This window comes from Podarcis liolepis, assembly GCF_965112155.1.
Source record: "Podarcis liolepis genome assembly, chromosome: 5".
NCBI classification, from domain to species: domain Eukaryota; kingdom Metazoa; phylum Chordata; class Lepidosauria; order Squamata; family Lacertidae; genus Podarcis; species Podarcis liolepis.
Genome location: NC_139556.1, coordinates 17,908,178 through 17,934,215, shown reverse-complemented (window position 1 = coordinate 17,934,215; position 26,038 = coordinate 17,908,178). Strand labels below are relative to the sequence as shown.

At 43.9% G+C, this 26,038-nt stretch overlaps 1 protein-coding gene across 4 annotated transcripts in view; it reads right to left on the bottom strand.

The window, feature by feature from the left end:
• Positions 1-26,038, bottom strand: part of VCL (vinculin) — an 86,699-nt gene that overhangs the window by 28,379 nt on the left and 32,282 nt on the right. For 2 of the 4 annotated variants that reach the window (XM_083502411.1, XM_083502413.1), the window contains exons 3-9: positions 22,204-22,354; positions 19,992-20,100; positions 15,198-15,320; positions 12,700-12,860; positions 5,334-5,427; positions 2,771-2,918; positions 698-851 (exon numbers count right to left, since the gene is read on the bottom strand). In XM_083502411.1, the coding sequence (XP_083358537.1) occupies positions 698-851; positions 2,771-2,918; positions 5,334-5,427; positions 12,700-12,860; positions 15,198-15,320; positions 19,992-20,100; positions 22,204-22,354 (940 nt within the window). The remainder of the gene's footprint in view (positions 1-697; positions 852-2,770; positions 2,919-5,333; positions 5,428-12,699; positions 12,861-15,197; positions 15,321-19,991; positions 20,101-22,203; positions 22,355-26,038) is intronic. The other 2 variants (XM_083502412.1, XM_083502414.1) reach the window with 1 other exon arrangement.

Sequence of the window (26,038 nt, the reverse complement as noted above, 5' to 3'; positions counted from 1 at the left end):
TATTATTATTTCTGAAACAGAAGTGTGTCCTTGAAAGTCACACCTTTGCAGCAAGAGACCTTAAAAATGTCATGCTAGAACACTCCCCTTTTCTCTCTTCCACCTTGACATGTGAACGCCAGAACAGGAGTCTTGCTCCGCAAACAGCTACTCTTCAAGAAAGATGAAGGGTATGACTTGCAAGCATGTGCCCAAGCCTTTCAAAGTACTGCAAGAGGAAGCCCTTATCTGAGAGCCATTGGTGGACAGTCTTTAAAGCAGGTATGAGGAACACATTGCATTGCCAAAGATGGTGGACTACAATGCCCCATCAGCTCCTCACCACTGGCCATGGGGCTAGCTGGGTCTGATGGGAGCTGATTCCCTGTCCTCCCTTTAAAGTCAAATAACTGCAACGGCTGAAACAAAATAGGATGCCCTGGCTAGAAGAAATCCAAATTATATTATTAATATTGATGCACTTCCTATGAAGCATCACAATACAAGACGCATATAAATCTGCTGCAAATGCAAAATGCATAGAAAGCAACTGCGTATTTAAAAATGATTAAGGCAAAGCAATCTGAAACCCATTCCAGAGATTGACTGGCGTGAAACAACTGAAGGAGGACCCAATGTAAGAACTAACTTGTAGGCTAGTTTACCAGGACCCATCGCGGTTCAGAGAACTGGGAGGGATCATTTGCACTGCGATTACCTGAGCGGCATCAATTTTCTTTGCAATTGCCTGCTTAGAGTTGGTCATAGCCTCCAGCTTGCGAGCTGCATTTTCCACTTTTGCTGTGAGTAAATCCAAGCCTTGGGACACTTGCTGAGCCTTCTGCAAGGCTAGCGGTGTAGCACCTTGTCCTCTGTTCAAGGGGAAAGAAAGGCATGTAAAACCCAACACACTCTTGCAGTTATAGACTACTGACTTAACGAATCCCATATAATAGCTCAGTAAAGGTAAAGGACCCCTGACAGTTAAGTCCAGTCGCAGACACTGGGGTTGCGGCACTCATCTCACTTTACAGGCCAAGGGAGACAGTGTTTGTCCACAGACAGTTTTTCCGGGTCATGTAGCCAGCATGACTCAGCCACTTCTGGCGAAACCAGAGCAGTGCACGGAAATGGAGTTTACCTTCCCGCTGGAGCGGTACCTATTTATCTACTTGCATTTTTGGCGTGCTTTCGAACTGCTAGGTTGGCAGGAGCTGGGACCGAGCAACGGGAGCTCACCCCGTCACGGGGATTCGAACCGCTGACCTTCAGATCGACAATCCCAAGAGGCTCAGTGGTTTAGACCACAGCGCCACCTGCATCCCAATAGCTCAGTAGTTGCTGCTGATTTATATAAGTAGTAGTATTGTAGGATGCAAGCAAGAACTGCAAAGATGGGGGAAAGTTGTCACTACCCCTGAAAGCTGGGGACCTCAATGCCCGGGGCAGGGAATTGGTGTTACTCCTGCCTGAACCACCTTTCAGACTACAATCCGTTCATTTCAGACTGCACTTTGTTCTCTTTTCCTTGCTGCAATGAAATTTGCAGAGGACAACGTACTTGGTGTGCTGTCACAATGCTGATTAATAAACCACTCAGTGAAAGCTGCCCATTTGCTGCCAATAAAGCTAAAATTCAAAGGAAGCATTTCATGCATGTTGAACTGTTAAAATTGCTTTGGCTTAATTGGAAAGAAAGTTTTGAAGACACCGGGATCCATTCTCCAATCCAGATATGAAAGCATAAGCGTATGTATTTTTGTCTAGGCAGTACAATCAGGCCTCCACAAATCCACTCATCAGTTCATCAACGACAAGTCCCCCTGAAAGCTTCTCAGCGTGACATTAAATGAGCATAATGCTCATGCCGCTTCTGCCAGCTCCAAGTCGCATAATAATTTAAAATTCCCCTGCTCTTTCATGAGTTCTCTGGCAGACACAGTACACCAGGTGGAGGAGAGGATTCAGTGGCAACCAGAAACGACAGAAGGCTAGCAAGTCATGTGAAAATTCATGTATCCCAGAGTGTAGTTAAGATCAGAACTATTATGCAAATGTGAAATCAAAACAGAAAGACCCTTAAATGAGGAACTAAATAAGCATTAAGGGCCAGAATTTAAAAAGGGGCACCTGCACGATTCAGTCACTTCTCCCCAACACAAAGCCGTCTTTATTTTTAAATGGAAGAATGTGCACATAAGCACTTCCCTTTAAAATTGGGAAAGGTCTATGCTCCTTTAAATAAACGGGAGACGATGCACACCCAAGTCAACATTAGCAAATATGAGATCTTCCAAATAACCAAAAGGGATGTTGACGTGATAATGCATCAGATCACATTATTTAAAAGAAGAACAAAACAACAACTGCTCAGTGTTTTAATACACAGAAGGTTGTCATCAACAGAGCAATGTAGCCCCACTGAAGTCAAATAGGTTTCAAATTGATTTCTACAACTGAATATGCCTTAGGTGGATTCAACCCACAATCACTTGTTCATTTGGGTTTCCTGAACGAGTGGAGGAAGAAATAGCACAGAAGGAAGAGAAAGCTTTGGCAAGACAAAACTGTGCATGAACTGAATTACAGGGATCCTCCATGAAAATTATGGAGGCAGGTGGGGCAGAATGCAGGGCAGAGACAACGCACAGAAACATGATGTCCACCACTATCAGCATGTTGGCAAAATAAAGACATTTAATTTATCATTTGTGTTGCTTTCTTAGAACGGCAGGATTGCTATTTCATAGTCCCAGGGTTAAACGTATTGAGTTAGCGAGAAGATGTTTACCTAGCTCGAAGATCAGCCACTTGGTCAGTCAATTGGCCAAGCATTTTACAGGTTCCTAGAATCTCTCTGCGTTCTTTGCCTGCACAGAGCTCTCCAACTTTCCCTGCTTCATCCAGGATCTGCCTTATGGCTTGCTCGCCAGAGTCTCCTAGGAAGCAAGAATGTGGGAATGCAGACAATGAAGACTCATGCATTATTCACACCGGAGAAAATTACTGAATGTGTTGTACAAGAAATATAATCCATCGTAATATAACAGCATACTTGCAGCAGGGTAACGTTGTTCTAGAAACAGGCATATCATTTCAGCAGATTAGGTATAATGCACGCCACTAGAACCCAATTAATTTCAATGCTAAGACTAAAGTGGGAGTTATTTTTCTCCTGCATAATTTTAGAGAAAGAATGATACACACACTTCTCAAAAATTTCCATATGTTTCTGTTCTTCGGCATGTACAGCAATCTTTACAACTGCGATAGCGCCATCTCCTGGAGGTCCTCCAGATGTTGTTGGACTACAGTTCCCAGCATCCCTGACTGTCAGCCACAGGTGTGGCGCTACCATTGGGTAGAACTGGGCAACTGGTGGGGAGATAGCAGCAGTGTGGCATTGGAGAACACAGCTGTGTATGCCATGTAGCCTGTCCTGCACAGCCTAGGTTTTCATGCTGCCTCCCAGTGTTGTGAAATACCGTATTTTTTACTCTATAAGACTCACTTTTTCCCTCCTAAAAAGTAAGGGGAAATGTGTGTGCATCTTATGGAGCTAATGCAGGCTGCGCAGCTATCCCAGAAGCCAGAACAGCAAGAGGGACCACTGCTTTCACTGCGCAGTGACCCCTCTTGCTGTTCTGGCTTCTGAGATTCAGAATATTTTTTTTCTTGTTTTCCTCCTCCAAAAACTAGGTGCATCTTGTGGTCTGGTGTGTCTTATAGAGCGAAAAATACGGTATGCTGTTCCATTGCCTGTCTTGAAGTACAAGTCTACCAGTCTGATGAGCTTTGGTACATGCCATGGGACTGGGGCACCATGCCATCCTTTGCTTTGGGTAGCAAAATGTCTTGGGCCAACCTTGATTGGTCCTGCTAGCTAGAGCTGATGGGAGCTGAAGTCCAACAACACCCTGAAGGCCACAGGTAAGCTACCTTTGCTTTAGAGCAGGGCCTCCAGCTGTTTTTGGACTACAACTCCCATCATCCCTGACTTGGCTATCTAGGGATGATGGGAGTTGTAGTCCAAAAACAGCTGGAGGCCCAAGTTGGGGAAACACTGGTTCAGAGCTTGTGAAATGTACCCGGGCCATAAAGTATACATGGTATAAGCAAACTTCCAGTTTAGTTTGATCTCCTGTCCAAAGCAACATCTTTACTTTATATGTGGAAAGGAAAATAAACAAGATTCTTCACAATCCAAATCCAGCAACGTTTCATGAAGTTAACTCATGACGGCATGACATAGACACTGCACTTTTATAGGCTTTTCTTACGGGTTTCAGTGAATAAAATACAGATGCAAATCTGATCAATGCTCTCGAGAGCCAACATAACCAAGTCAAGATGCAGAGGCAGCATTAAATTTTATCAGTTACAGTGTTCCACCCTTGTATGCTTATTTTAATGTAGGACACATTTCGGAACAGCAGAGCTCCACTAGTACGGTAATAAATATGCGACATCTTTCCAAGAAGAGCAGCTGTACCAGAATACTAATTTGGGAAGGGTTCCGAACTAAATAATTTGGATGGTAAGATAAGCAAAGCTTTCCAAACCACTTAGCATAGAATCAATTTGTTTTGCATTAATATTTGAAAGAACAGTGTCTTAAGAGCTTCCATTTGGAGTACCACAGTAATGCTGTAACTGAGTTATCACATCACAGACTAGCTTACAGCTTGTTGTTCAGCATCCCAAGAATCTCAGCTTTCATTTTAATGATAATAAGTTGTGGGTGAACATATCAGACGACACGGCGATTCTTCAAACAGCTCTTGTTTATTCACAGGCCAGAACAGAACTGAACTGAAGGGTTCAGCCAGCCTGCTTATATAGAGCTTCACTACAACGCAACTGTAACACTTTCCGTACCTATCCAATCACTGAATGTCACTTTCAATCCCTTATTTGCATATGTGGACCTGAGTGAAAACTATCTACAGTATCCCCCTGCTGACCCAGGGTGAGAACTTCAGTACATAACAATAACAGTGCTAAGAGTGCTAGCTGTTTAAAAGGGTGACACACAGGACTTCAAATTCAGGCTCGAGAGTGTGTAGGTCATGCCAGTTACTCAAAGGTTGGGGAGAGGACAGAGCTAAGGGGTATTTCCAGGGATGGCTCTTCCGTGTCCTGGATAGCTCTTTGCCCTTCCCAACTATTTACAAGAGCAAAATATGTTATAGAAAAATAAAAATAAGCTTGGTGTATATTGGATGGGGGGGAGGGCTTGATTTATGCAGATTGCATATTCTTGGTACAGAATTGTGCTTAGTGCAGAATTTTTGGCCTTCCCATCCTAAGTGTGGGTCCAATTTTGATCAATAGCAGCAAGGACTTAATGTTACCTGCTGGAGCGTTGGGGTCTCTAAGCCAGCCCTTGGCTTGGTTCAGCTTGGAATCTATTAAGGCCAATGCTCTCTTCATAGCTTCTGTATCCTTTTAGAAAGAGGGGAGGAAAAGCAGATTATCTTAATCATGTCCCACAAAATGCAGGTATGGGTGCAACAGCAGAAACACAAAGTGAAGCACAACTTGTGGAAGAACCAACGGCTTTATGTTAAGTATCAGACACATTCCTGTCACTCAAAATGCAGAAAGTCGCAGCATGCATTGTTTTAAGGTTTTATTTCCCAAGCGAACAGCAACTCCAGAATGAGATATCGGCTTTTCAGAACTACCCTAAATGTTAAATATTTAATCTTAAAAAAAGAATAATGAAACCACCACACAATTCTCTGCATGCATTCTCCATTTTTCGACGCCCGCTAGGAGAGTGGAATAGCTCCAGTTTGCTGTAATCTAACACAGGTGTCATGGATGCAACCCAGGTTCGGAGGAGGAAAGCACAGATGTCAAGGCCATGGTACCAGGTGCGTTTTTTTAAAAAAAGGATTTATTAATTCATCCATTCAGGCACTCTCAGTCGTACACATTCACATATGCTCTGCAGCGATAATAGTTATATGGCTGCTCGGTCTAACCAGATGGCCAGCCAAGTAGCACAGATGGGTGGGTGGAGATGGGGAAGTGGTGGAAGATTCTTACTGCTCCCACGGGTGCGGCAGAAGTTTTTGCCCCAAAATACCCCTGTCCCCAGAGTTCTCATATTCCACTCCCTCTGTCTCTCGATATATGACAAGTAGACCGACATCACGATTACAGATGTGACCACAGGAGTTATCAGGGTACTTCTAGGAAAATGGGCACCTCTGACCTAGAATATGACATATCTTCCAAGAAGCGTTATTTTTTGAAGCCTGATGTTTCGCTTAAAACAAATTCCTATTTATTTCCTATTTTCCTTTTTTTGCAATCTCATCAAGCTCACCTTTAATTCCAGCTTCCATTCATCCTTCTAATTCATGCAGTTCATACTGATTACATTTAAAATCCCCTAAAATGCACAAATAAATTTACAAAAATATTCAGAGGCTCATTTTGCAGAATCATAACTAACTGATTACTTATGAACTGCAACGTCACATTATAAGCTTTCCCAAAAACCCCAAATCTTCTGCTTCTTACTATACAGTGGTACCTCGGGTTAAGTACTTAATTCGTTCTGGAGGTCCGTACTTAACCTGAAACTGTTCTTAACCTGAAGCACCACTTTAGCTAATGGGGCCTCCTGCTGCCGCTGCACTGCCGGAGCCCGATTTCTGTTCTTATCCTGAAGCAAAGTTCTTAACCCGAAGCACTATTTCTAGGTTAGCGGAGTGTGTAACCTGAAGTTTATGTAACCCGAGGTACCACTGTATTATCTCTCAGTTAGTTACAGTGTCATAGCATGGTTTGCCAACTCCCCGGGCCACGCAGAGGTGGAGGTGGGTGGGAGAGAAATGGACGGAGTACGCATGCGCATTCAACTACCTAACAATATCACCCAGGAGATCGCAGCCACAGAGATAAGAAAAGAAGAGTCCTCCCGTTGTCACTTCCTGGTCTGTGCCCCCCTCCCCCCAATGCCACTGGTTAGTTAGTTGCTTCATCTTGCCCAAGGCAACCCAAAGCGACAAGCAAACAATTCACAGAGAGACTCATGCCTGGGCAAGATCAGCAATATGATATATACTGCAAGCAACAATAGCAAAAAATGCAGCTTTAACATACTTGTTTCACAGGAAAAGAGCCTTTGGAAGTAGGTAGTACGATCAAAGGAGGAATGTAAAAGATTGATTGGTTTCTAATTGCTTAGAAAATGCAACTATTCCTCTAAGGAACTGGCTGGCCAGGGATTCACTCTGTTTCCCAGACTGGTCCTCCTCCAAACCCAAGGACACGGACCCCTCTTACAATGCACCTCAGGTGCTTTCCACTGCATGAGCCAACATGCAGGTGAAGGTGATTCTCCATCAACACTTCCCCAACAACAGAAGCTATATCTGAAACTTATGGTCCATAGGTGCTTGGCGGTGTGTAGCTTGTCGTCCGCAGGTATTAGAGATGCTTCAGGAATTCTTAGCCGATATCGGAGGGGAAGCGGCCTAATCTGAAAGGTCTGCCCAAGTTTGTGTTGGTTCATGCTGAGGAGGAAGGAGTTACAAGGACCCTTTCCCTGTGCCATGGCAGAGAAGCACGTTTTCAGGTAAAGGCAACATTACTGGCCTTTCAAGCTCTCGCTTAATGCAAAATAATATGGCCCCTTTATACAGATGACTTGCCAGCATAATATCTATGAAGTGATATAGTCTGGAGAGCCTGAGCCATATCTGCATTTCATTACCAAAAAAGGCAACGCTCGAAGGAACACACCAAGCCCAACTTTCTGACACAACTGCTAAGTTAGTCACCACGTATAGGCTCTCCAACATCTCTTGGTACCAGAGTCTTTGGAGAGCATACAGCCAACTAGAGCGGAATGCTTTCTAGGAATCTAATTCACATACTGCAGACTAAAATGGGAGGGAGGGGTAAACCCATGGAGTCTGCTCGTAAGACACTACACAGCACCTAGATGGTTACAGGTTAAAATCAAAAGGGCAACAAGGATTAATCTGAAGAAGGTATCCCGTTTGCAGCTCGGGGATTTTCTCTCTGGGAACTAATCAGAATAGAATCACACAGAGAGAAAAAGCACAGTATCGTTCCCCTGTCTTCAAAATTCAAATTACCCACCCCCCCGGACAAAAGGAGCACAAACTAACTAATTATTATTATTATTATTATTATTATTATTATTATTATTATTAAATAAAGGTAAAGGGACCCCTGACCATTAGGTCCAGTCGTGACCGACTCTGGGGTTGCGGCGCTCATCTCGCTTTATTGACCAAGGGAGCCGGCGTACAGCTTCCGGGTCATGTGGCCAGCATGACTAAGCCACTTCTGGCGAACCAGAGCAGTGCACGGAAACGCCATTTACCTTCCCGCCAGAGCAGTACCTATTTATCTACTTGCACTTTTGATGTGTTTTCAAACTGTTAGGTTGGCAGGAGCAGGGACCGAGCAACGGGAGCTCACCCCGTCACGGAGATTCGAACCGCCGACCTTCTGATCGGCAAGTCCTAGGCTCTGTGGTTTAACCCACAGCGCCACCCACGTCCCATACCTGACATCATATACAGCTCAGGGGCAGAACATTCGCTCTATCGGATTCTGAACTGAACAGTTTTTGTTGCTGCAGCAAGCCTTCTGGAAAAACCCTTGTAAGAATACATATGATATCCAGCACACACACAGCTGCTTTCCTCGGTTCACCACAATCAGCAGTCGAATAATAAATACTAATCTCCCTGTGATAATAGTAGTAGTGGTACTTTTCAGGGGGAAATAAAACCCAGCTGTTTCCAGTTACATGGCAGTTCCACTATAGTGTTCACAAATAGCCGCCTCCCTTTCACAAAACTGAAATTGTCGCTAAAGCATTTCTGAAGCATTTCCTGATTTTTTTATTTTTATTTTTACTTTGCTTGGGGAAAGCAGAGTCAATGCAAACACCTACTCCGAGTTATCAAGATGGTTATATGTTTCAGAAGCAAGAATTCCAGAGGCAGATTTCACATCCACCGGGAAGCCTGTCATCATTAAATCCACATTAGCACGCCTTGAGATAGTATGGGGTGGCTGTCACCACCTCATAAACAACTCCATACCTCACAGCCTAGCTGGCAATGCTTTAAGTGAATCTTAATACTTTAGGAGTGAGTACAGTGTCACAACCAGCACACAGGAAAATGCACAGCACACAGTCTGCACACAGCACGACAACAACAACTCATGACCATGCTCTTCTGTTTTAGTACGAAAGGTAGAGGTTGTGGGTTGCGGGAGAGGGTCTTACCTTCTAAAAGGCGAGAAAAGAATAATAGAAACGGAGGAAAGAAACAGAAAAACAAAAGGAGTCATGAAAGGTAGACGAAGTATTGCTTCACAATAAAAGAGTGATGGATATAAAGTTAAACTAATGGACTGTGAAAGTTGCAGTTCCCAGGCCACAACAGCCTCTTTTTGGAAACAATGGATTTGATGCCCAACCCCAACACATTGCTAAATGGTTCCTTAGGGGTTTGCCTCCACAGCTATCAACAACAACAAAGTCAGGAGTGTCAGTCAACTGAAAGGCAAGTCGATGTAATTTCCAAAGGAAGAAAAAGAAAAAGAAGGACCACACGTCTTTTATTGATTAAAATTCAAGTGAGTTTCAGACTTAACTTGGGTTTAGGCATCGTGGGAAGGCAACAGGCACGCACGTGCAAGCGACCTGCTCTGCACTGTTATCTTTGAAAAGTCAAATAAGATAGCTATTCCTCAACCACCAGTGGGGAAGAAGACAGGAGAATCCTCAGACTCCCCACTTTAATTTCAAAATGCTTGAACGGGGGGAAGGGGCCACAGACCGGTGGTCCTGCACATGGTCACGGGTTCAATCCCTGACATCTCCACAAAGGACTGCAAAGGAAACCAGAGAGACTTTCTGTCAGCCAGAACAGACCTAATGAGCTGGATGGACCAATGGCCTAACTCAATGTAAGGCGGTTTCCTATCAAGCAGAGGACGTTGCCATTTACATTCCTTCAGACTCCCAGTTTACACTTCTGTAAGAGGAGGACTAAACATCATTCCGTCTTTTAGGTTTCCTAACTAACTTGGCCTTCTAGCTAAAGCAGCCTTACTCAACCTTGGGTCCCCAGATGTTGTTGAACTGCAACTCCCATCATCCCTAGCTAGCAAGGTCAGAGCTCAGGGATGATGGGAGTTGTAGTTCAACAACATCTGGGGACCCAAAGTTGAGAAACACTGAGCTAAAGGATCTGCAGTGGGGGGTGGGGGTGGAGTCCACCCTCCACTTTCAATTTCATTGTCACTGGGTACCATCTACAAATGTTTCAGGGTTCTCATCCTCCAGCAAAACTAGTTAAATGCATCTGATCGGTGGAATGTAGAATTCTGCATCTTCGGCTGCTCTGGCTACATAGGTGCTTTTTAAAATGATATTGAGAAAACTGCAAGAATGGGAATTCTTAGTCTGCATTTTACAAGGAGGTATATACGCTTCTGAAAACAGTACTATCCCCTTCTCCCCACTTGCGCTGACTCTCTTAATCAATTATCTTTACCAATGGTCAAGGGCAAGCTTGGCTCCCCAGATGTTGTTGGACTACAACTCCCATCATCCTTAGCTGGCAGCACCAGTGGTCAGGCATGATGGGAGTTGTAGTACACAAATAGCCAGGGACCCAAGTTTGGGAAACACTAGCTAAGGAGATGCAGAAGATTAGTCTGCGTTCATTCAGTGGTGCAGCTAGAGCAGGACCTTGAGGCCAAAGCCCATGACCCCCACAGGCCAACCCCCTCCCAAAGAACCACTCAGAGAGTGGCAGAAGGAAGCAGGCCCTGTTGCCCACACATGGGTCAGACGATGCTGACCATCACAGCATCTTTTCCTTGGACTTCTATTGCATTTCATAGCAGGTGGGCAGAGGAGTGGACAAGTGCATGTTTAAAGACGCTCATTTTATTACTTATTATTATAAATATATTCATAGCTGTCAACTTTTCCCTTTCCTTGCGAAGAATCCTATTCGGAATAAGGGAATTTCCCTTTAAAAAAGGGAAATGTTGACAGCTATGAATATATTTTCCCTTTCAACCACAAAATGGTGCTTGTTCTCCCCAGTTAACATGCTGCAGCAAAAGCAAACTGTTTATTCCTGCAGTCGTGATGATTTAAGTGAGTTTAAAAGGTGAAGCAGAACATTCTCAGGGTATTCCTCTCTCTTTTTTATCAGGGCTCGCAAACTGTTTTTTTTTTGTTTTGGTCTTTTGCTCTAATACACAAGTAATGTAGAAGCAGGTTTAAAGAAAAGAATGACAGTGAGGATGGGAAGAAGAGAAATGTGAACATTCGCATGGCTATCTAAGGAGCCCACCTCTACCATTAAGTCCAGGAACTATAATTTCCTATTTGCACCTCCGCCTACATTCCAAGGTCACTGAACAAGTTATCTTTTGGGATCCTTCAGTATACAAGTAATTCTGGTGCTTTTTGTGTGCGATTCAAGAACTGATCTTCCTACAAAATGAAAAAAGGAACTGTCTTTTCAGATAATTTACTTGCATCAAACATATCCAAGTTCATACCACATACAAAGTAAGTTCCATTGATTTCAAAGGAACTTGATCTTAATTGAGTCAAGTCACTTGGGAGTAAGCGCTACTGAAAATCAATGGGCTGCTACAAAAACTAGAGGGCCTCAATTCAGGTTATGAACAAGCCACAGGCTTACAGGGGCCCCTCTTCCATTCCAGTTCAGTTCTAACTAGACTTTGCCATGCCATCCACACTGGCAAACTATGGCTAGAACTTCCCAAACAAGAATTAAAAATAAAAATCAGAGTCTGAAGTGGAGGTTCCAATTCTGGTTTGCAGGGTACGTGCTAAGCATAAGTCGATTTGGAGATCAGAGCAAATTATGATTACATAATCCACAGGAAACAACGAGGGAATCTGCACCCAAAGGGGCAGGGAGCAGGCCACACTCAAGCACATAGTTCAATTTCTATCCTCCAAACCATGGCTTGGAGTATCACACAATTTGAGGTATCTACTTTGTTCTCCTAATGGGATGCCAATTTTTTTAAAAAAATAATAATAATTAAAATACAAATACAATTCGCTTGTATGAAGGATGGCATAGCAATGCTGTAATATTCTTAATATAGCTAACTTAAAGGTAAAGGGACCCCTGACCATTAGGTCCAGTCATGACCGACTCTGGGGTTGCGGCGCTCATCTCGCTTTATTGGCCGAGGGAGCCGGCATACAGCTTCCAGGTCATGTGGCCAGCATGACTAAGCCGCTTCTGGCGAACTAGAGCAGCACACGGAAACGCTGTTTACCTTCCCGCCGGAGCGGTTCCTATTTATCTACTTGCACTTTGATGTGCTTTCGAACTGCTAGGTTGGCAGGAGCAGGGACCAAGCAACGAGAGCTCACCCCATCGAGGGGATTGGAACCGCCAACCTTCTGATCAGCAAGCCCTAAGCTCTATGGTTTAACCCACAGCACCACCTGTGTCCCTCTATAGCTAACTTACTTGTTACTAACAAAGTATTTATTAAACACCATCTTAAAGAAGGTATTTTACACCAAATCAGCCAGCATTAACCTGTGCCTTGTTACAAGTAAGGATTACGTTTTCTTGAAACCAGGTACAGTAACTGGGACTGGAGAATTCTAACGCTGTTCCGAAACTGGACCAAAAAACCCACCTTGCTAGCCCAAGCATCTTCATCCCAGGACGTGAGTTGCAGAACACGGATGATTTCATTTATTTCACCACTCATCTTCTCCACTGTAAAGTTGCGGTTTTTCAAGGCCTCCTCTATTCCTTGGCTTTTGGAATTTTTCGTTGTTACAAAAATCTTCATAGCTGCGAAGATTACACAGAAAAGCCTATCAGGAGGTTATTATGCAATATGCTGTACAAAATGCCTCTTTGGCTAAAACCAGGAAGAAGAATTAAGTTATAATCACAACAGATCCAGGGTGGGCAGAAGCCAGATATACAGGTCGATCTCTGGGTGATTTGCAGTGGATCTTCAAAGCTTTGTGATGCCAAATTCTTTGACAAGAGCAACAACAAAGCAACTTCTTTCCGGCTAAAATCTGGCTGCTATAATGAAGGAAGCTAACCAGAATAGACTTTTGAGTACTGTGAGATGAGTTCAGTTCTGATACTGAAAACAAATTCTTAAGCTCACAGCGTGCATGGGGGAGCCCTGTCCTTTAGTTCTAATGATGTGGCATTTGCACATGCTTCTGGATGGTAGAGGCCTTGTCGATCTGACACATATATATATATATATATATATATATATATATATATATATATATGTGTGTGTGTGTGTGTGTGTATAAGTTTGAGCCACACACAGGAAGAACAAGGATATAGTTTGAGTTCCTCACTTGCAGTTTTATAAATCATTTAATGTGTCAACATGAATAAAAGTTATTAATATCGCAGTTGTTGTAGAAGGGATTATTATGATGACCAGAATGTAATGGAAATTAGTAAGATTTTGGAACGCAGAAATAAAGCAAATAATCAAGCCATCAATTCTAGCATCTTTTCTAAATTATTTTCTAGCACCTTTTCTAAATTATATTATTTGGTATTTGAACTATTGGTATTAATGATTGTATTATTATTATTATTAAATAATAATAATAATAATAATAATAATAATAATAAGTGATATTGTTATAATGAGTCTATTATTGGATTGAAAACGAATAAAAATTATTATGAAAAATAAGCCTGGTTTGTGCACCTCTGCAGTAGATGATCATCTCCCATTATGTTTATCGCACTTAACAAGAATGCATGCTTAAGTTTGACAAACTTGAATTGTTTGTGACGTCCATCCTAGCCATCAATCCATGCAATGCAATACCAGCTGCTTCTGCTGCAGCCTCACTCAAACCGCCCAGTTCATGCACGGAATACCGAGTTAAACTCAGTGCAGGACCAACTGAATGCATGGCTAGCCAAAGTACTGGCCCTACACAGAGGCATGGCCTCCCTAATCCTATGCAGTATTATGGGATACCGGGATGCAACCTTTAGATCACCAACGTCTTGAATTGCACCCCAGCATCCTTTGTGGCACTGGAAGAAGTCATGGGGTACACATGTCAGATCACATGTACCAGTTTGGTCGCTTGCGAAGTTAGGCTGGCCCTAACTTTGTATCTCAAGAGCTGCGCTAAAAACTAGGGGGAATTCACTGCGGAAGATAACCTGCCAGACCCTCTTTTGCCTCTCTGAGACGGTCAGCGGAAACTTTAGCTACTCTCCAAGGTTTCAAGGGCTGGGTAGCTATGACTTAAAGTCAGTTTTGGTTGCCGTCTCTTTCTTATAGGATGTTTTGCTTCTATTCGGTTTCCTTCCAGGCGCGTCAGCTAAACGTAATTGCATTTTGATAAATTTGTCACTTTGTAAGCCTGATAGCGGAAAAGGAGGGTGGGTTGCGCAGAAGAGATAATTACTGTTCAAATTAAATCGGTGGCATTCTGGCAAGCAAAGATTTGAAGCTAATTAAAGTTACTATGACATCCAGTTTAATTTGAGGCGTTTTCAATTCAACGAGAAACAAAGTGCTAGATTGTTATTTATTTTTCAAGCTGAACGGGCCTCTTCCCACCAACAGCAACTGTAATGCTTGCAAGGAAGGTTTCGGGGACAGTGGAGGGCTATAGCCCATGTAATTTAAATACAAAATAGCAGCAGCACCTATGGTTTCCTACCCTATGGCAGAGCAGGACGTATTATTGCATATATCCTTTTCTCCTTAGTTCTCATTAAAAGAGGGAACCAATCTGTCTACCTCGATGAGAATCAGGCCGTAAATAAAGTGCTCAGTTACAGAGAAGCATCACAGATATAATTACATATAAATAGCCCATCAGTTCACATGTCACAGTGAGATCAGCTCTGAGAGCTTAAATAGGAGACGCACAGGATATGCAAGCCAGAATTTGGGAGGCACAACCTTCTCTTCCAAGGCAGCCACAAATAAAACCACTCGCTTAACTTACCCATAGTCGGTTTACAAGGCACGTTGAAAGCTTCCGTTTCCAAAAGCCTTTCAACGTGCGTTTACCTGAGCAGCTTTATTCCTACGTGGTTTTATGAAGCGGGCACAAACACAAGCCAATGCATTTCAGAGTACTTTTAAATCTTGTGGAAAAGCAAAAAAATAAATACCAGAAATAAGAACCGGCAGTAGCTCCTTCACGGTGTTCATGGAGTTCACCAACATGACTCTGTGTTCCTGGTGAGTCAACTCTTGCTGCCGCTCATCAATCATTTTGGCCATCTTGGTCATCCCTGTGTGAAGGAAGTCAAGGAAGTCATGAAGCGATACGGTATTTCCCTTACGGTTTTGCAATTTCAAGCAGAAGAAGATTACGCCGAACGGCAATTTTAAATGTTGTATTTCCACAGTTGCAAAGATTCTGTACAACTATTAATTCAAACAGTATATCCCCAGTGTTCAAGAGATGCTATTTTCTAAGGCAACGTGCATTTTTAAAACACAAAAATCAATACTAAATCGAGATCAGATCAGCAATTTGTGGCCCTTTGGACATTTCATTAAATGTCTGCTTAAGGAAATGCACAGAGCATGCCATTAGCTTAGCTCAGGCATAGGCAAACTGCCCTCCAGATGTTTTGGGACTACAACTCCCATCATCCCTGACCACTGGTCCTGTTAGCTAGGGATGATGGAAGTTGTAGTCCCAAAACATCTGGAGGGCAGAGTTTGCCTATGCCTGGCTTAGCTTATGTCAGAAACATACATCAAGGGTAGCCTAATCTGGAACCCAAACTTCTTATGAAGCCACATATCCATATATTAGAGCTGGCATACTACTGTGCTAAGATGCTGAACTATGGATCCAAGTGCTCCTGGTTCAAATTCACCTCTGCTATGAACTAGGCGGTCTTAGGCAAGCCAATCTCTCTCTCAGCCTCTGCTCGCATCTGCAATATAGACACAATAATACTGATCGACCTTACAAGGTTGTTGCAAGCATCACGACAAAGAAAGACTTTATACCGCGCTTCCAAGTGTGATTATTGATTAGGTTATACACATCATACAGAAATAAACATTAGATTTTTAAGCTACAGCATTTCATACTGCAGATAAGACTTAAGATGTGGGATAGGCTAAACCCCTCTCCCTTGGGTACTAGCAAATTAGGGAGAGAGGTTCCCCCAGCCCGTCCCCCCGATGAGCTAGTCATGCAAGATGCTTCTTTCAAGAGGGAATCTTCAAAAATATGAACAACACACATGAAATCTGAAGGGACCTATCCATTCACTATGAGGAGTGGCTGACAGACTTAAATTCATCCTGCGTATCAGAACAGCAATTCCATACACACTATATTGGTTAGGGGGGAGAGAGAGAGAAACTCCTGCATGTGATGCTATTCTAGGCTTTAAATGAACTTTCCAGAGCAGGGGCTTTAGGCTGCTTTATATATGAGGTGACCCCACAAGTTTGTCCTAGGAAGACATGTCACTCCTCTCAAGCTCCATTCTGGTGCTGTCACCATCTCATATAGCTTACCCACATGCAGATTTATGGAAGAGGAGTCTTCTATGTAAAGGTACAAAGGAAAGGGCCCCTGGACCCTTAAGTCCAGTCAAAGGCGACTATGGGGTTGGGGCACTCATCTCGCTTTCAGGCCAAGGGAGCCAGCGTTTGTCCACAGGCAGCTTTCCGGGTCATGTGGCCAGCAGGACTAAACCGCTTCTGGCGCAACGGAACACCGTGACGGAAACCAGAGTGCACGGAAACGCTGTTTACCTTCCCGCTGCAGTGGTACCTATATATCTATATATCAAGTCCCGCAGGGCCCCGGTCTCTTGTGACAGAGCGTTCCACCAGATTGGAGCCACAACCGAAAAAGCCCTGGCTCTGGTTGAGGCCAGCCTAACCTCTCTGTGGCCTGGGACCTCCAAGATGTTTTTTTGAAGACCGTAAGGTCCTCCTTGGGACATACCAGGAGAGGCGGTCCTCCTAGGCCGTATAGGGCTTTAATGCTACTAGTCTTAATATGTTCCCAACTTAGCACATCGATTATATTTATTCTCTGAACTATCGTCTGCACATCTCTTGGGAGACAGTGATCCAAATATTATGAGCATACCAGACAAGGTCATGCCCAAAAAGGTGGCAGCAATAGGAAGGAGATGACTGCGGCCGCAGCCAGCAGACCTAGATAGCCATTGAAAAATAAACAACCACAGCAAAACTACGAGAGCAACTGAGCAAAACAAAACACGTAAACAAAAAGGACAGGAAACGTTTTTAAAACAGAAACATGGAAATTATTTCCCTTAATTTTTATGCTTCTGTTTTAAAAAAAGTTTCCTTTCATTTTCATGCCATCTTGTTTCCATGAAATGCAGGTCAGCATATCCAACGTTAATGATGCGTTTAATTAGGAAGGGAATAACAAAACAAACAAAAAACACAAGATGAACAGTTATCTGATGCAACTGGGCAGCCTATGGGATTGCAAGAGTAGAGGCAGATATTGGAACGGCATCCCATAATTTGAGCAAGTTTGGAGTAGAGTTGGAAGCCAGAAACTATTTGTACCACAAATTCTTCAGGCCACACTACATTCAGAGAGTGAAAAGAGAGTGTAAAGAAAGCAAGGCCTGCCAGCAAAAGGCAGACAGAACTCCCAGAATAGAAGACACATCGACAAGAGTAAGTGTTATCTAAACAGAGGCCTCCACCAGGATAAAATATATATTCTGAGTCTTGAATTTATCCAGTGCCTTGGCTAGGGCAGGCCATCAGCGAGAAAACTCCACTTCCTACGAAGTCCCAGAAAATTACAAAGCCAGATGATAAAAAAGGGTGGAAACCTCATTGCCCTCCAAGTTGAGAGCAAAGCACTCACTTAAAGCAACTTTTGACAGGTTGATGTATTAAATATCTGAAACAGCTGCTGTGGGCAATGCTTTACATTGTCTCTGGCTGCAAGCAACACGGTCTCACCCCATTTTTGTCCTTCATCTGCTCTTAAAAATTCAGTGTTTCTGCGTACCTCTCTTGAACACAGAGACATGCTTGCTTCTTTCCCTACCACCATTTTTTTTTAATCGATATTGGAGAATCCCTTGATGTAGAGGCAAAGAGGTTCCAGCAGCTTCGAGCTGGCTGGGAAATGCCTGTCTGCCCGTCCTGCTTCTGAATTCCTTTCTGACTCCATTTCTGGCTCAGGAACAGTTCATTCCTCTTGGCCATTCCTCATTGTCAACGTGGATGTGACAGAGGCATTTGTGTATTTGCCCGCCTGCCCCATTCATATTTAAGGGGAGAGTGGGAGAGGTCTAGAGGGGCTAAGTTTAACATCAGTAGGGGCATGCCAGAATAAAAGAGCTCCTGAACTGAGTCGGGCTGGAAGGAAAAGTACCTGAAGCAATGGGACCCAGCGAGATAGGGCAGGGAAGGATCCAACTCTTCTCTTTTAAGTTAAGGATTTTGTGATCCCATCCCATCCCCCGCTCTCCGCTGCCAATTTATATGTGGACAATGCAGGCTCATGAATTAAAAACAGGGCTATCACTGTCATAAACCACAAATAGTGACTGTTTGCTGGCTTTGGCAGACTGGTTAGAGGGGGAGGAAGGGGTTAAGTGCCTCTCTATGCTGCTACCACTTCAGGGTCAATGGTTCACAAAGTATGCAGGGGATGGCACAAATTCCAAAGGTTTTATTCATATAGCACCTCCAGGGAGGTAACACTTCTCACACTTCAAGAAAACGCACAGGTGAAATATTACAATCAGCATTAGAAACTCTGGTATATAAGCTAGGAGCCAAATGGCTCCTTAAACAAGGGCTACTATGCTCTTTTAAAATGTGGGGGGTTTGGGGGGGTTATTGTTTTAGGGACACGGGTGGCACTGTAGGTTAAACCACAGAGCCTAGGACTTGCCGATCAGAAGGTCGGCGGTTCGAATCCCCGCAACGGGGTGAGCTCCCGTTGCTCGGTCCCAGCTCCTGCCAACCTAGCAGTTTGAAAGCACGCCAGTACAAGTAGATAAATAGGTACCACTCTGGCAGGAAGGTAAACAGCGTTTCCCTGCGCTGCTCTGGTTCGCCAGAAGTGGCTTAGTCATGCTGGCCACATGACCCGGAAGCTGTATGCCAGCTCCCTCGGCCAATAAAGTGAGATGAGCACCGCAACCCCAGAGTCGGTCACGACCGGACCTAATGGTCAGGGTTCCCTTTACCTTTTACTATTGTTGTTTTTATTTTGATTATAGATTTTGCGGTTTCATATTTTGATTTTATTCTGTAAACCGAAGATGATGATGATGGTGGTGGTGGTGGTGATGATGACAGCGGTTGCCAAAACGGAATTGCTCAAAAGCCGTATTTTTCAATACGGCTTTTTGGTTCCTGAAATTCATTCTGATTGTGTAGATAACATTTTAACTGACAGAATTCCACAGGATGTGGTATTAGTATGTGAAAACAGTCAAGATCCAAGGATCTGCAGGCACACACCTCCTGATGGTGGAGACATCAGGCACCATCCTGGCGATGGGGAACTTTCATTTGGTCGCAAGTGGCCAGTAGCCAGGTACAAAATGTGCCTGGAGAATTTCGAATGCTGATTATATAAACACATGGACCCCACAGAGACTCTAAAGTTTGCAATGCCCCATTTCAAGCCAATGAGTTCTAGATCTATTTACTCTCACAAGCGAGGTTTCTTCCTTTGCAGTGGCCTTGCACCCAGTACTGGGCACGGATTGGCAGGGACAAGGCTTCAGGTAGAGCCTTTTGGTTTGAAGCTAGAACCTTTGGCATGCAAGACATGAGCTTGGCCACCAAGCGATGGTGCCTCCCTTGGCTCAGGAGAGAGAGAGAGAGAGAGAGAGAGAAATCTCCACATTATTAAAGGTGCCAGGTAAAAACATTGCTAGAATGCACGAAGAGGAATACTGGGAATGTCTAACCTGGCCCTAGGTTCTTTGTGTAGGTGACCAAGTCCTCCATAGTTTCCACCACCTCTGCCACTGTTAGGTATTCCAGAATTCCTTTGCAGACACGAATGATTTTACGGACCTTAAATAATAATAAAAAAGGTAATCATTAGTGTTTTTTCCTTTTATCACAACGGGCCAACATGGCTTCAAGTTAAAGGCACTGTTTCTGATCAAAAGCAGAGCATGCACAACGTCAGTGGCAATACGGAGAGACACGCCACGGCATGGTGGAAGCGATTTGAACAAACATCTGGTGCTTTCCAGCATATAGTGGTACCTTAGTTCTCGAACTTAATCCATTCCGGGAGTCGCTTCGACTCCCAGAACCATTCAAAAACCAAGGCACCGCTTCTGATTGGCTGCAGGAGCTTCCTGCACTCAATCGGAAGCTGCATCAGATGTTCGGCTTCCGAAAAACATTCGCAAACCGGAACACTTACTTCTGGGTTTGCGGTGTTCGGAAGCCAAAATGTATGATTACCAAGGCATTCGAGAACCAACGTACCACTGTCTTTGTTTTCAGGGCAACAAACGTGTGTTGTTCCACATACTTTGCAACAGGTCTGTTTTCCCTCACAATAAAACACCACATTTAGTTGCTCTGGGATGAATGTCTGGTAGGTGCAATGCTCTACCCATTACCCATCAATAGAAAAAGCTGCCTGCAGAGTTGCACACGACTGCCTCCGAGAATGCTTTCCCCCCATCATGTTCTTTCAAGTACAGTGGACCCCCGGGTTACGTGCCTCTCTGGATACGCAACCTTCAGGTTACGTTCTGCACGCCGTGCGCATGCACAGAAGCACTCTATCGCGATGTGCAGAATCACTCTATCACACTGCACGCGTGCGCAGAAGCAGCGCCTCTGGTTACAGATTTTTTCGTATCCAGAGGGTCCACTGTAATGTTCTTTGTGCAGCAATGAATGCAAAATCCTTTGAAATAAAATGTATGCCTTCTATATTTAGATGCTATATGAGCACTGTTGAATGTGTGAAATTAAGCGCAGCACGGGAGAGAATGTTCCATTTTAAAGCTTTAGACAAAAGTTGCATTATATTACCGTTTCTTTAATATTTCCAGCGTGACAATGCAAGTTTGAGAACACGCTATCAAAATCACAAAGATGGGGAAAGAGCGAGCACTTTCCAGAAATCAGCTTCCCTGAAGGCAAATTAACTACTCCATAATTTCAAGAGCTATTATCTCCAATGGTATCAATAAGAAATGGGAGAGTAATTGCTAATAAATCAGGTGCCAAGGATATTCATAGCATGGCTGATAAGCTTTGCTTTAATGCACCTCTCCTATGCCCCCACAGTACTAACTAAAAAGCACTGAAAAAATACACAGTCATTGTGTCTGCTAAGGAACAACTTGCATTTATTCTCAATGCCAGAGCCGCATGCTGTAATGTTAATTCAAAACATGCAGAAATAAACTTCATAAAGAGTACTGGTGAGAAAAAATCTTACTTTAAAAAACACGTACAGTCGTACCTTGGAAGTTGAACGGAATCTGTTCCGGAAATCCGTTTGACTTCCAAAACATTCGGAAACCAAAGTGCGGCTTCTGATTGGCTGCAGGAAGCTCCTGCAGCCAATCAGAAGCCACGGAAGCCTCGTCGGACGTTTGGCTTCCAAAAGTAGTTCGCAAACCGGAACAGTCACTTCTGGGTTTCCGGCGTTCAGGAGCCAAAACATTCAAAAACTAAGTTGTTCGAAAACCAAGGTACGACTGTAATACCATCGTGACAAGTTAATGCATTTCTGACTTTTCAATGCTGTGGTTCAGACAACTGTTGGGGGCTTTATAAACCGTGTTTTAAGAAGCCAGGAGTACGCTTCGCACTTCTCCTCTCCCTTTGCCTTTGTCTCTTGTGACATGCAGATTTTAGCCAGAGTCACTCTACCTTACTTTCCTGACTTGTTAACAACATTATGCCAGAGCCACAGTTTAGACATAACAGGGAACTCTAGCTTAATACAAGCCAGGTTCTGTGCACAGAAGCCAGGAATTTTGCACATGGTGTGCAACTCAGTGAGGGCAAGGGAAAGCCCTCCCCAGCCCCGATACTCAGCCCTGGTTTTATGAATCATGCTTTTATAAACCACTAATGCAGAAAATGATATTCAGGCAAGCGCTCTAAATTTGCAGTCAGGTACTGCATTAGAAAGCTCACCTCAGCCTCATCGAATGTCAGAAGCAAGTCTGATGTCCCAGAAAGGATTCCTCTTGATCCGTCAATGAGGTAATCACGAGCAGGTACTGAGTAAGGGTCCGTTTGGAGCATCTGCGCGGCCTGTACAAGCTTTGTGCAAGCATTTTCCACCCTAGAAGAAACCATTGTGAGAGAGAAATTAATGTCAGTCCCTCTACCTATAGGGGACAGACGGGAGCCAACTCTGGAGCAGTATGACTACAGACCAGTGCTTCCCAAACTCTCCAGCTGATTTTTTGGACTACAACTCCCATCATCCCTAACTAGAAAGACCAGTGGTCAGGGATGATGGGAACGGTAGTCCAAAAACAGCTGCAGACCCAAGTTGGGGAAACACTGTAATAGACCATCTTCCTTCACATTGTACACAGATTATTTAACATATCCTCTTTACACCTACAAGGGACACGGGTGGCGCTGTGGGTTAAACCACAGAGCCTAGGACTTGCCGATCAGAAGGTCAGCAGTTCGAATCCCCGTGACGGGGTGAGCTCCCGTTGCTCGGTCCCAGCTCCTGCCAACCTAGCAGTTCGAAAGCACGTCAAAGTGCAAGTAGATAAATAGGTACCACTCTGGCGGGAAGGTAAACGGCATTCCGTGTGCTGCTCTGATTTGCCAGAAGCGGCTTAGTCATGCTGGCCACGTGACCCGGAAGCTGTGCACCGGCTCCCTCGGCCAGTAAAGCGAGATGAGCACTCAGTGGCGTAGCGTGGGTTGTCAGCACCCGGGGCAAGGCAAGTAATTTGCGCCCCCTAACCCGTGGATTTGCACCCCCTAACCCTAACCCCCAGATGTTGCGCCCGGTGCGGCCGGCCCCCCCTGCACCCCCACGCTACGCCACTGTGAGCACTGCAACCCCAGAGTCATCCGCGACTGGACCTAACGGTCAGGGGTCCCTCTACCTTCACTCCTACTCCCATGCCAGAGTGCGTTTTCTAGTTAAAATGTAAAACACAGAAACAGAAGATTGGTCCATATAGCTCTTAGTACCCTTAACCCTGGCTGAAGGCACTTCTCCATGCTTTTGGACAGGAGTGATTCCCAGCTGCTGGGAATAAGTATGAGACCTTCTGGAGGCAAAGCATGCATTCTGCCCCTGAGCCATGGGTCCTTCCTCTTGCATAAAGCTGGTTTCCTTTGAAGCATGTATGACGTATGTTGAAAAGGCTAGTGTTTGGGGAAAACTACACATTACATGCCAACGTGCATTTAAAAACTATTAACCGATGGCCCGTTTTGGTTTAAAAGCTGCTTGCTGGAGGCAGGGGGGCAGGATCCAGCTTTGTCATCGAGAACCAGACACCACCTTTGTAGGTGGAACTATGCAGCAATAGGGCACGTTGAATTTTTCAACTTTCATATTCCAAAAAGGAGGGGTCCTAAAAAGTTGTAACATGACTTGGGGATTCAAAAGATATTTTAGTTAAATTAATATAATTTAGTTTTGCTTGGCAAGTAAACTGTGCGAAATTGCACAGAAATCATTAAAAATGATTGCCCAATACTTGCAGTTATGTTATGTTATATTATTATTATTAAGCATTGCAACATTAAAATTATTTGGTTTTCCGAAAGCAAATTATGTGCTTCTTCAGCAAACGTAGACTTACCAAGCTAAATGCTGCCTAATCTCAAAAATAGCAGATTTGAATTCCTCACACTCAGAAGCCTATTTTTAAGAACCCTCACTGAATAAATTTGCAAAATTAAGTTTCACTCCCTAAAATGGCATGCCTTAATGGAGCGAGTCTTGGGAGCTCGTCCCACTTCTTTCAAAGATTGGCAGGAGGGGCAGGTCACTTATTGGGACATCTCCATAGCTTCCGTTTGTCAATTAATCTCTCGCCTTGCTCATGTACCTTAGAATCTACCTCCTCCCCCCCCCAACTATCATCCCAGGGCTATCTGAAGGACCATCTTGCCCTGAGGGGAGGGGAGAAGAAGGAAGCTTGAGGAACTGTCACCGGCCTGCTTTCACTCAGTTCTGTTCTGATTGGAATACAAAAATCTGTGCATGACTCATACAGGTTTGGCATTCAGAGGTTGTTGGCTTGTTGTTTTTAAATTATGCTTTAACCAGGGAAAATGACTCCTGATAGTCTAGACCATTTGACTATCAGCTAGGGCAGGCTGACATTATTTGCTGGCTTGAAATATCATTAAAACAAGCCATTACCTTATAAGAAGAATTCTAAGCCCAAAATTATCAAAATGCCATTTGTGAAACGGTTACTTTCCTTTTATTCACGGTGAGTTTTCTAAAGCGTCAAGTCTGAAATCAGACAATATGCTCTCGCAATGTACACAATAATTAATTTCCTGGAGCACTGATCTGAGCACTTTTGGTAGCTCAGGGACTCGGAGCTGCAACGTAATTCTCACCTACAGTAATTTTTTGATCAGCATAATGCAAGATAATGCTGGAGCCACGACCAACTTGTTGATAAAATCTGCGGATTTTGTCGAGTTCAATACACAAAATGATGTGTTGCACTGACAGCAAGCTACGGGACGTGCGAACTAAGCTGTAACACAGATGAGAGAGTAACATCCTATTTACAAGCCAAATTTAGCAAAAGATTAAATATAATTCACTTGGCTGGCTTTAGATAGCAGCCAAGTATCTTGTAAATGCCACTAGAGCCCTGTGTGCTAAAACATCTACGTCCTTTCCAGATAAAAACAAAGCACTATTTTTTTAAGGTAGAACTTCAGTGTCTAAAAATAAAATACTATTATTTCTGCAGGAGTGAACGTATGTATCATTCTCTTGCCTATTTTGCACCATTTCCTTCAAGTTCTCCTATTTGTGCCTGTACAGGTCCTGACTTTGGTTAACTTCTTCTTATTCTTATGGCTAATCTGATTTTACAACTGGCATCAAGGTTTGACTACATACAAGCCGTAGTTATTAATCTTGAGGTGCTAAGAGCACTTGGTACTGTTGCAATGAAGGCAAACAATTCCCACGGAGATGGTAGAGCCATTTTGGAGCTATATATTACAGATAGTTCACATCCCTGAACCCCTTTCCCATATGCAATTAACCCCTTCCACATAGAAAATGGTGTTACAAGAAGAGTTCAGCCTAGTCTTCTCCCTAACAAACAAACTTGCCCGGTCAATTTTTTTTTCCATGGAGGAACATTCATTAAGGCAAGCCCTCACCTGCAGTCTTCAGTGTTACAGCCCCAAAATATATTTATTACCTCAGTGTGAATATAGCCAGCGACACTGGGAATGCAACATAGGTTGGGATCCAAGACAACGGGACAGAGGGTTGGGGACGACTTTGAACAGCTGACTCCCATGTCATAACACAGGGGTCCCTAATGTGGTACCCACAGCCTAAAAGCAGCCAGGCCATTTCCCCAATTTAAAACTTACCTCCCCCCCCAACCACCAAAACAACTGCTATTAGCTGGGGGGAGAGACAGGGAGAGAGAGAAGGATGCAATGTGGGTCCCTATTTCCCTTCACAGCTGCTTTGAAAAGTGGTTTAAATCAAATAAAGACTGTAGAGGGAGGGATAAGGGTTAACCGCCCCAGAATAACAGTCAAGCGAAAAGAGACCTGATCATGGATCGCCCTTGTCACAGCTTTTTGTGTCCACCAGTTCCAAAAGTTGCTGTTGTGTCCAATGGCATTTTCAAACCCTAGGCCCTATCTGTGCTGTCCGTTTAAAGCAGTATCATGCCATTTCCAATAGTGATGGCTTCCCCCAAAGCTAAGGTTACCAGACGTCCCCGTTTCCCGGGGACAGTCCCCGGATTTACAAATCAGTCCCCATACAAAA